This window comes from Cibotium barometz, chromosome 23 (assembly GCF_041138505.1).
Source record: "Cibotium barometz isolate CiBa-2024 chromosome 23, ASM4113850v1, whole genome shotgun sequence".
Classification (NCBI taxonomy): Eukaryota; Viridiplantae; Streptophyta; class Polypodiopsida; order Cyatheales; family Cibotiaceae; genus Cibotium; species Cibotium barometz.
In genome coordinates, this window is record NC_141068.1 from 12,572,549 (window position 1) to 12,583,549 (window position 11,001).

Here is an 11,001-nt window from a genome sequence, read left to right on the forward strand (position 1 = left end):
ACAATGTACTACACTTGTCCACTAGATCTCACATGGATGTTCATTATGTCTCCAACAATGTATAACGCTTATGTCCAATGGATTTCACATGGAACTACATTACTTCTCCAACAATGTATTACACTTGTGTCCAATGGATTTTACTTCTCCAACAATGTATTACACTTGTGTCTAATGGATCATACAAACGTGCACAGTAGGTCGTTTTTTTTCCGGATTTACCACACCATGCTACACGATAACCCCTTTTTTTTTTTGTTGGATTTACTAGCCCACGCCTACCCCTCAACCACTACAACAGATAATGTGAACACCCACTCTCAACACACCCAGTCTCAATAATACGATGCTTTCGCCCCTGCTCACATCAGCCCAAAGTCTCCGATCTTCGGCCACACCTGCCCATCTAGCACAATTATTATTATTATTATTATTGGCGACACTTTGCGAGCGTTGGCCGAGGAGGCGGCGGCGGCAATGGAGGAGTTGTTGATCAGATACTACAAGGCGGCGGACGCTGCCGTAACGGCGGCGTTTGATGGTTTGCTGCTCCGGTGTTTTGGGGTGGAGCTTGTAGGCACTCCGACGACTAGAGGCTGGCCCACTGTTGACAGCCCCACACCCGTGCTTCTGCTCATCCTGCTCTACGTGGGCGTGGTCACCTTGGGCTTGCAATGGATCAGATCTGCTGGTTTGAAGCCCCGCCATCATAACGAGCCCGCCCCCTTGCGATCCCTGGTCATCGTGCACAACTGCGTTTGCCTTGGCCTCAGCCTCTACATGTCCGTCGGCTTGGCATACACCGCGTATCAACTCAAGTATGACTCCCCCAGCTTTATTAAATAAATAAATAAATGTGTTTACCCTACTACTACCAAGTGTTGCATTGCAAGAGGGAGTACTAAAACAAATGCTATTTTTAGGGTAACACCTTGCGGATGTGATGGATAAGGATTGAACCCAAGAGTTCTGTGTTCCTATCGTTTTGCCTTAACTAACCCACCACAATGCGTGTTAGTAGTAAGCCCCTAGTTTTAGTAAAATCGGGCTGGGCCGGAGACTTCTTAGGGACCGATCTTTGAAACGTTACACAAAACGTTACTTAGAAACTCAATTTAGAAGTTATTCTCGTGTGTTTCGAAAACTACCACCAGTAGACCTCTCTTCTCTTTCAGCGCAAGAGGTTCTAAATAGCACTCATGGGCAAATTGGAATCTCACGAGCCTGTATTTTCTCATTCATCATGCACACTCTACAAAGAGATGTAGCTTTTTCTCTAGATTTTCTTTCCTAGTAAAGATTGGATGTTTGGCGAGATTATGTACAAAAAGAAGTCTACTCGTATAGCTTGAGTTCCAGAACCTGAGGATGAGAGCTCGAAACCCTCACCCCACCTCCTTACCCCATGAGGGACAAAGAAATGAACCCTCTAGCCAAGAAAAAAAAAATTCTACAAAATTTTCCAATCACCAAAGAAAAAAAATCCCAATGGGAAGATTAGAAAAGAGAAAATATTTTTTTAAAGTATTTTTGGCCTGATGTTGCCTTGCATATTTGATAGGTATTCTATATGGGGCAATGCCTACAACGAGCAACACAAACAAGTGAGTAATTTTGTATCTTTTAAGTTTTTTGGTAATTAAGGCTATATGCATGTTGGCTTTATCCTAATGATATGACAAACTAGAGAGTAATTTCGCATCTTTTAAGTTTTGCTTAATCTTTTGGTAATTACTACCAAGTGCATGCTCACTTTATCCTAATGTTTTTATGTATTGCAAGAGTTATTTTAGAGAGGCCATTAGGCATGTGAGTGAAAAGGGCAGGGTATTGAACCTGGTCAATAATAGCGGTGTAGGGCAAGAGCCCTTACCGCTAGGCCATATGCCCCACCTCTCTTTTATCTTAATGTTATGACCACACCCTAATCTTCAACTTGAATACATAGTCATATTGGCATCCGCTTGTTGCAGATGGCGCGTTTCATATACACCTTTTACATGTCCAAGCTCGTGGAGTTCATGGATACGGTAATGTTAGACTACCTAATTACAGTTAGTTTAATTTAATGACACTAATTAATCATGTCAAGTCTAGCACTAATCTTCCTTGAATGTCAACAGATAATAATGCTGTTGAAACGCAATGTTCGACAAATTACAGTGTTGCACGTGTATCACCATGTCTCTGTTGCTCTTATTTGGTGGATGATAGCTCATCATGCGCCGGGTGGTGATGGTAAGACATTTCGCATCATTGCTATTTTTGAAAATAACCCATGTCTTTCATTCATCATGCATGTATATCTTACATCACCCAAGTTTAATTGGTCAAGTGCATTAAATGCAACTTGTCCATGAGCTTCTCAATTGTGGCTCAGCTGGTTTTTCTCTTGGAAAACTTGGAGACACCTTATGGTGGCAGGCGTGCCATGTTCGTTTTTGGGCATTATGACTGTTAAATACACTCACTTATTTTGAGTGACCGTCTAAAAATAAGGTAAACTATAAAAAAGCAGGCACTCTCTATTACATGTTAATCATGGACAACCAAGGTAGTACAAGGAGAGGAGAGAATAAAAGAAATCCTAAAAAAAAGAGGAAAAAATCCCCATCGATTTGACTTTCTGTATTCTGGCTTTCATTCCTAATTTGACCCTTTGTATTTTGGCTTCCATTCCTGCGTTTTTCTGCTTAATGTCTTTTACATACCACAGCAACGCCGCGTGAGTTGAGTACTAGTTTCTACTAATCTCGTCATTTTGAACCGACCCAACCCACGAAAAATCATCCTTGGTAGTAGGAATGACCTCAAATTTTTACATTTAATATTTGTTAAATGCTTTTGGCCAAGTTGAACTTGGCCCCCCCATGAGAAAATCCCCTCATCAGTACTTACTATGTAAATGCGTGTGCGTGTTTTTTAAAATGTGAGATTGGGTATTGGCATTAAATGCCCCAAAACTATGCTTTAAAAAGAAAACAAGTCTATCTTATATGTGCATTGGGTAATTCCACGTGTTCATGTAACAGTAACGTAAAGATCAATGTAAGGGCTGAATAGATATGTTTTAGAAAAAATTAAAGGATGGGTTTTATATCAACTTAGGGAGGAAAGAAAAATACATGATCCACAAAATAGAGAGGATTTGGGCTCGATAGATATCTTGTAATGTGTTAGGACTCTACCCATGGGCTATATATGTATATATAATATACTAATATGGAGGGAGAGGCCTCACAAAAATTTTGGAGGGGGCGCCTCTAGGCCATGCACTATTTGGTGGGCACACAACCTTATCATCGTTTGTAGTACAAAAACTTCAAAACCACGTGGTGTGTAGCCTAGCGATGCGTCGAGAGGGAGACCAAGATACCTAGCGATGGGTCTGAGTTCAAATCCTCATAAGCATCCCAGTGGTATTGGGCGAAGCCAATATTGTGGCTATGATTGTGTTGCCTTTGGGCATTGCCCGCGAGCAGGAGACCAAGATACCTTCAGGTTGGTACTCAAGGTGCTACTATAACAAGAATCTACTCACAAAAGAAGAGAGAGAGAGAGAGCGAGAGACTTTGTTGGTATGCATGCACCACCTCACCTCATAATTTCTTTCTCTATAGCTTATATCTCCGCAGCAATGAACTCAGCTGTACATGTTTTCATGTATCTCTACTATCTTGTTTCTGCGATCTGGCGAAATGATGATAAGAAACAACAAAAGTACCTTTTCTGGGGAAGGTAAGTATTTTAGCCACATCCCATGGAAATATCGTATTTTCCTTGATTTTTTCATAAAGGCATTAATCAAAGTGCATGCCTTTTTTTTGGGGGGGGGGGGGGGGGGGGGGGGCAAACTCTTTGCTTTTCTCATTTTGCAGGTATTTGACTCAACTTCAAATGATTCAATTTGTAATCAACATGCTGCAAGCATTTTACTCTATCATTGTTCAGGCTCCATATCCACAATTTCTATGCAAGGTCTTCCATTCTCTCCTCCATTAAGAGTTGCATAATTAGTCTTAAATCAAAAAATACCTTGAGAAATAGTTTTTGTGTGTAGTAAACATGACATATTTTAGTATTTCTAGATATTGAAACAATATGCATGCTAAGAGCTATAATTTTTTTCCCTTTTTGTTGTGCAGATACTCTTTAGCTATATGATTTCTTTGCTTATTCTCTTTTTCAATTTTTACACAAAGAAGTACAAAGCCTCGAGCACAAAACTGTTAAGGCATGTTGATTAATAATATCAATTTGCATTAACTTCTTAAGACATTATTCAGGATGCTTATTAAAAGAAACCTTGATCAAGAGTAGATGACATGTTTTCCGGGGATTCTTTTGAAACATACTTTGGTTATGTTAGCATTTGAAAGTTAATTTTAGTTGAGCTAATAATTAGTAGTATATATTAGTGCTTCTTATGTGGCTTTCAATGTTTGTATAGATTTCTACCACCACTTTATCAATATGCAACTCTATCTACTTTTGTGTCCTACGCTTTGTCAAAAAAATTAGTTGTTGAGAAACATAGGTATAATATATTTTTTAAATTCTCCTTTTTGTTATTATCTTTTTGTTCTTTCTTCTTTGTCCTTCTATTTTTCTTCTTCTTTTATGAGAATAAGAGTAAAAAGCTAAAGAATATATTATTCCTCCTTTTGCTTTTGCTTCTTCTTCTCCTCATCCTGTTACCTCCTCTTCTTTTTCTCCTCTTGTTACCTCCTCCTCTTCCCTTTCTTCTATTGCTTTTGCTACCTCCTCCTCTATCCCTTCTTCTTCCTGTTATTCTTTGTTCTCCTTCTCCTCTCTTTCCTTCCTCTTCCTCCACTACCTCCTTCCTTCTCTTCCTCCCCCTTGCTCCTCACTATCTTCTTCTTGCTTTTTTAAGATTTCAATTCCCTCTTTTATCTATTTCTTAATTTGAATCTCAAGGACCAAACCTCCTACCAAGCTTAAAATTGAATTCCTCTAAAGATTTAATATAACCACGAGTTTTTTTTTTGTTTATATACTATGGGGATTTCTTATTCTTTTCTTACTTTTAAGAGGAAGAAGAAGGAGAAGAAAACCTACTCCTCCTCCTCCACGTCCTTCTCCTTCTCCTCGTAATGCTACTATGACTATAAATGACTATTAATATGACTATGACTATAAATTACAGTGATGATTACTACTATTAATATGACTATGACTATAAATTACAGTGATGATTACTACTACCACTTCCACCATCATTTTGCGATGATTTCTCCCGCCTTCTACTACTCCTACTATCGCTATTTCCTCTTTAATTTATTTTTAATACGCCATGGAGTAAATTGAAGAAGAAGAAGAAGAAAAATGATAAGTAAAACAAAAAGAAGAAGAAAAAATGTATATCTCTTCATCCTCTTTTTCTAGTTTTCCTTCACCATGTCTTTTGATGTTATTATTGGTTTAAAATTATATTTTTTTCATTATCTATTTATTAGAAGTAGAAGATAAAGGGAAAAAATAAGAAAAATTCTTCTTGGCTAATACAAGGAAAAAAAGAAGAATAAGTGAAAGAAGAAGGATAATATGAAGAAGAATTTTGTTTCTATTCTCTCCTCGTCGTCCTCCATCTTCTTTCTTAGAGAAAGAAGATGAAGGAGGAGGAGGAGGAGGAGAAAATCACTCAGAAGATGGAGGAGGACGACGAGAGAATTGGGAAAAAAAATTCTTCTTCATATTATCCTTCTTTACAATGACATGGAAAACAAGAAGGAGAACAATAAGAAGTACTAAACTACATGAATGTAAGTTTTCTGTCGCAAGGCTTGAAATGCAAGATCATCTTCGTCTTCTTTAGAAATACTAAATCATTATGTATGTGAAGTTTTGTGCTTTAAGGTTTAAATTGAAAGGTTTTCTTGCTCCTTCTTATTCTACTAATGCGAGAAATAGAAGAAGAGAAGAAGAAGAAGAGGGAGAAGGACAAAAAGAAGAAGAAGAAGACTTATTCTTTTACAAAAAAAATCCTTCTTCTTTTCCTTTTCCCTCTTCTTCATCTTCCTCCTCTGCTCCTTCTTCTTCTTCTTCTTCTTCTTCTTATTATTATTATTATTTAGCCAAAGTCTTCAAAACATGGTAATATAGAATTAAAGGAAGAGGAGAAAGAAAGGGAGAGAGACGATGAGATAATACATACTTATTTTTTGCAATGATTGTAAGGTTATTTTTGGCCAACTTTATATCACACCATTTAGCCCTAATTTGTTACAATGGACCAAATTTGTGAGATTTATAGTAGCCAAATGAGAGTCAAACCTAATTTTGTCTTGTTCAAAAAGCATAGGGTATCTATGTGGCTAGCCTAAAAATTGGGCATATTTTTGGCTTCTTCAAAGAACAAAGTACTACTAAAGGCCTATCCATGGCATGCCAAAACATTATTAGCTATGCAATATACCTAGCTTAACTATAACATAATTTAATAATTAGAGTTGATCCTCATTTAATTTTATTATTATTCCTAATATTGAGGAGTGCGTCACAACTTGGCAAGTTACATGGTTAGTGTCAAGTGTGTATCACACCCCCTATTATTTGATCTTTACAATTTTCTTACCTCTGTATTCCCATGCTTTTACTTCATGTACCAAGCTCTTGCTATTTAATATCCACATCTAGACCTCAAATCCAAAGGGAAGCTCAAAGTTACATTTTGAAAGGTGTGTTTTGAGCTGCTTTTTCTAATGTAAATTTAGGTGGGGTACCTTTTTAAAAGGCAACTATTTATTAAAAGCCAAAAATCTAAATGTGCATACCTTTGTTTAGCTATATCTTCCCCCAATTGTAAAAAACAAGGCCATGTATACAAATCATAGAATCCCACTATGCAAATTGAATTTACAACTCTTTATGTGCTTGTGCTTACATGTGAATGGGATTTGGGAGTGCGAGCTTTTCTTCTTCTCCCCACTTCTCTTATTATCTCCTTCTTCCCATCTTGAGCAAGGGAGACATTAAACATGGTGGTAGAAGTTGATGGGATCTACTATTCCTAACTTGAATCCCTTTATTGCACTACACTTATTAGATTATGGCCTTGGTGGTGTGATAAGGTCAAGTAGTGTGATTGATAACTAGATTTTACAATCATTCAATAGGTCACTCAAGGTACTAAATGGTAAGGTTTCAAGATGTTCCTTTTCTTTTGCATGGTTTTGATACTTCTAGGGTGGTTATATTTTGGCTTATAAAAGTGATTTTCACTAACAAAGAGTTAATAGAGGACCAAAAAAATATTATAAGTGTAATAATTTCATCCTAAAAACACCATATTAGAGAATTTGGGAATCTCCCAATTCCCATTTTTGAATACTAAAAAAGGAGGACATGGATAACATGTTTGTAAGTTTCTCAAAGCCCTATCATGTGACCTATCATTGGAAAACGCTTGAAAAATGGGATCTAAAGAGCCATAAACCACTCATTTTGGATTAATGGTGTTCAAGTTATGGAAAATCCAAAGTTTTGACCACATGTCCCAAACTTGTGGGAAATTCCCATATTCCCCAATATGGTGTTTAAAGTTTTATCTCAACTTTTGTTTTGAAGTAAGGGTCCCTTTAATCTTTGTTCATAATGTTTTTCTCTCCTAGGCTAGATGAGTCTCATAGTTTGACCATATGAATATGAAGGGAGAAATCCTAAAGAAAGCTAAGCCCATTTTAACATTTCACTCTATGCTAAAGAAAGCTAAGTCTATTTCGTATGTTATCTGCTGATGACAAATTAGATGGAGACAGCAACTACCCACTTTGGGCATACATGATGTAGCATGTTTTGGTTGCAAAAGAAGTGTGGAACATTGTGCAGGGTATGGATGTACGTCCAGGTTCTGTGGATGTAGGATCTGTTGGAGGATGTTGCAGGATCTAGCAGCTCTACTGTTGCTGCTGTTTTACCCACTGTTGAACAAGCTCGTTGTTGGGATGGTAAAGTTGCGCAGGCTCATGCCTTGATTGCACTTTCTGTCAAACGTAACATCACCCCACATATTCGTTCAGCTAAAACAGCAAAACAAGCTTGGGATATTCTAGCTGGTTTGTATGCAGGTTGTAACGAGGCAAAAATCGCTTACCTGCGTAAAGAGCTAGAATTGAAGATTATGCAAGAAGATGATGACATGAATGTTTTTCTTGCTGAGATTAAAGATCTCAAAGAACAGTTGATTTCTACAGGTGAGATTATTCCTGATCATTCTCTTGTGCAGACTGCTCTTGATGCTTTACCTGAGACATATCAGACTTTTGCTTCCACATGGAGACTTCTTAATGAGGACAGACTTGATGCTGTCAAGTATGATACTTTAGTCAACAAACTCTTGCAAGAAGCGCAGTCCAGGCGAAACAGGGCCAGGCAGCGTGCAGTTGATCAAGCATTTATTGCTACCCAGCACAGCAGAGAAGAAGTGATAAGGTAGCCCCTTCCACTGTTTCTTCTCCTATTAATAGGTCTGCAACTTCTTCTCCTTCCACAGGTAGCAACAATTTAAGTCTAAGAAGGCTCTTGATAAAGGCAAGAAAAAGACCAGGTGCAATTATTGTAAGGCAAATGATCATGTCATTAAGAATTTTCCTAAGCTAAAGGCTAAAGAGGCAAAGAAGAAAGAGTCAAATGCAGCCACAATAGCGGATGCTTCTACAAATGCAGATTCTAAAAATGTTGTGCAGGATATAGAATGGGCGTTTAGCGTGTATTGCGAGTGTGACCCATCTGTACATGATGCATGTTTGGCAGTTTCTGTTGACTCTCATGTTTGGTATTTTGACAGTGGTGCTACAAAGCACCACCATGTGAGGTAATGTGCTACAAAGCACATTACCTCACATCGTGATATGTTCACTTGTCTTGAGGCTATCCCTAATGGGAATACTGTCACATGTGCCAATAATGCTTCTTACCCAGTAAAGGGCATTGGTAAAATTATGCTTACTACTGCAAATGGCAGCGCTTTCACACTTTCAGATGCTTTGTATGTACCAGGGATAAAGAAGAATCTATTGTCTCTCTCTGCGCTTGCTAGACTTGGACTTGTAGTCAAATTTGTGGATGACAGATGTACTGTTGATACGATTATTATATCTGGCACCTTGTTTCGTGGGCTGTATAGGCTCAATTCTTATGACAAGTGTGTGGAAGATTCAGCAAATGCAATTTTTGATGAAAAGGCAGTTTCAGATGCAAAACTATGGCATGCTCGTTTTGGTCATCTGAACTTTGCTAGTTTGCTGCGTTTGCAGAAATTTGATATGGTTAGTTCATTGCCCCCTCTTGAGGCACCATTGAAACATGTTTGTGAAGGCTGTATTTTGGGCAGAATGCAACGTTTTGCGTTTCCAAAGGATGGTTCTGTGCGGGCCACTCGCAAATTGCAACTTGTACATAGTGATGTATGTGGGCCTATGCAAACTCAAACACTTGTACTTCATGACTTTCATTGATGATTACTCAAGGCATGCATGGGTATATCCACTGAAGGCAAAGTCCGAAGTGTTTTTGTGCTTCAAACAGTTTATGCTTATGGTTGAAAATGTATCCAATTGTACTGTGGGCACCCTCCGTTCTGATCGAGGGGGGGAGTATATGTCTAAAGAGTTTGATGCATTTCTGGCTAGTCGTGGGATAAAACACCAATGTACAGTGCCATATACTCCTCAGCAAAATGGTGTTGCTGAGAGGAAAAACAGGTCACTTATGGAGATGGCACGATGTATGGTCAAGAGCCAAGCTTTGCCACATGCGTTTTGGCTTAAGGCTATCATGTGTACTGCATATGTACTCAATAGGTGTCCCACTAAGGCCTTGCACTCTATTACTCCATACAAAGCTTGGCATGGCAGGAAGCCTTCTATTGGTCACTTGCGTGTCTTTGGTTGCTTGGCGTATGCTTTAGTGCTTGTGCAACAACACAGAAAATTGGATGATAAGGCTGTCAAATGCATTTTTATTGGTTACAGTGCTGAGAGCAAGGGTTACAGATTGTATCATCCGCAGTCAAAGCGTATCTTGATTAGTCGAGATGTTGTTTTTATGGAAGATGCTATGCAGTCTTTGTTATCATGTACCAAAGAGACAGGTGTGAGCTCATGGGATGTATTTGATACGTTGTTGCCTCTCTTTACAGGTGGGAATTCAAATGTAAGTCCTAATGAGGCAAATATTTAGCCTATGAAGATTTCAAATGACATCATAGATCAGCCTATTTGTGATGCAGATTTACAGGATGTAATTCATGAGGATAGGGCTGAAAATGAGCAGGCTAGAGGTATGCCTAAATGGCTGGTGCAAACCTTACGTTGTCCTGCCATGGCACGTCTATGGTGTGAAACCATGCATATGAGGCCATCAAATGCAAATCCAGATGCATGGGATTAAGTGCCATGACTTGAGTCATTCTATGATGCCTGAGTACATATGTTCATATTGTAAATGAGGTTCAATAAGACGAGCTGAGGCTGAGCCAGGTCTCGAAGCCTCTGTACATGAGTGTGGTGTGAATTATGGAGTTTTATGCTTATGGTAGACCTTGTAGTAGGGAACACCCTTCTCAACATGTATGGAAATGTGAGAGCATGTATGATGTAAGGATTGGTTTTCAAGAATGCCCTTTTGAGATATCGTGTCTTGGGATACCATGATTTCTGTTCTTACTTGGAATGAGCAGAACAAGGAGGCTCTGGGTTTGTATGATGAGATGCAAGTTGAAGGCATTAGACCTAACAACATTACATTTGTATGTGCACTTAATGCATGTGCAAGCTTAGTAGCATTAGAGCAAGCGCAAAGAAATTCTACCCCAAAACCTTCGTTTCAGAGTTCGTGGCTTTAAGGCAGGATCTGTGTGTCGTCCCTTCGTTTGGTCAATGCTTACCATTGCAGCAGTGGATGAAGGGCCCTCTTGTTTGACTGACTAAGTCACGTCCCCTTGTCAATGGTAGTCTTCCCTCTTTTGTTCTGCAGAGCAGA

At 38.7% G+C, this 11,001-nt stretch overlaps 1 protein-coding gene across 2 annotated transcripts; it reads left to right on the forward strand.

Moving 5' to 3' along the window:
- Positions 1–350: 350 nt before the first annotated feature.
- Positions 351–4,303, forward strand: LOC147625641 (uncharacterized). Of its 2 annotated transcripts, none has more exons than XM_086817816.1 (7): positions 351–818; positions 1,562–1,604; positions 1,974–2,030; positions 2,124–2,238; positions 3,621–3,738; positions 3,879–3,978; positions 4,146–4,303. In XM_086817816.1, exons 1-7 carry the CDS (start codon positions 478–480, stop codon positions 4,245–4,247), a joined length of 876 nt encoding a protein of 291 aa, XP_086673942.1. In that variant the 5' UTR covers positions 351–477; the 3' UTR covers positions 4,248–4,303. The 2 variants fall into 2 exon arrangements, with proteins under 2 accessions (XP_086673942.1, XP_086673943.1); XM_086817817.1 differs by having other exon boundaries at positions 3,636–3,738.
- The last annotated feature ends 6,698 nt before the right edge of the window (positions 4,304–11,001 follow it).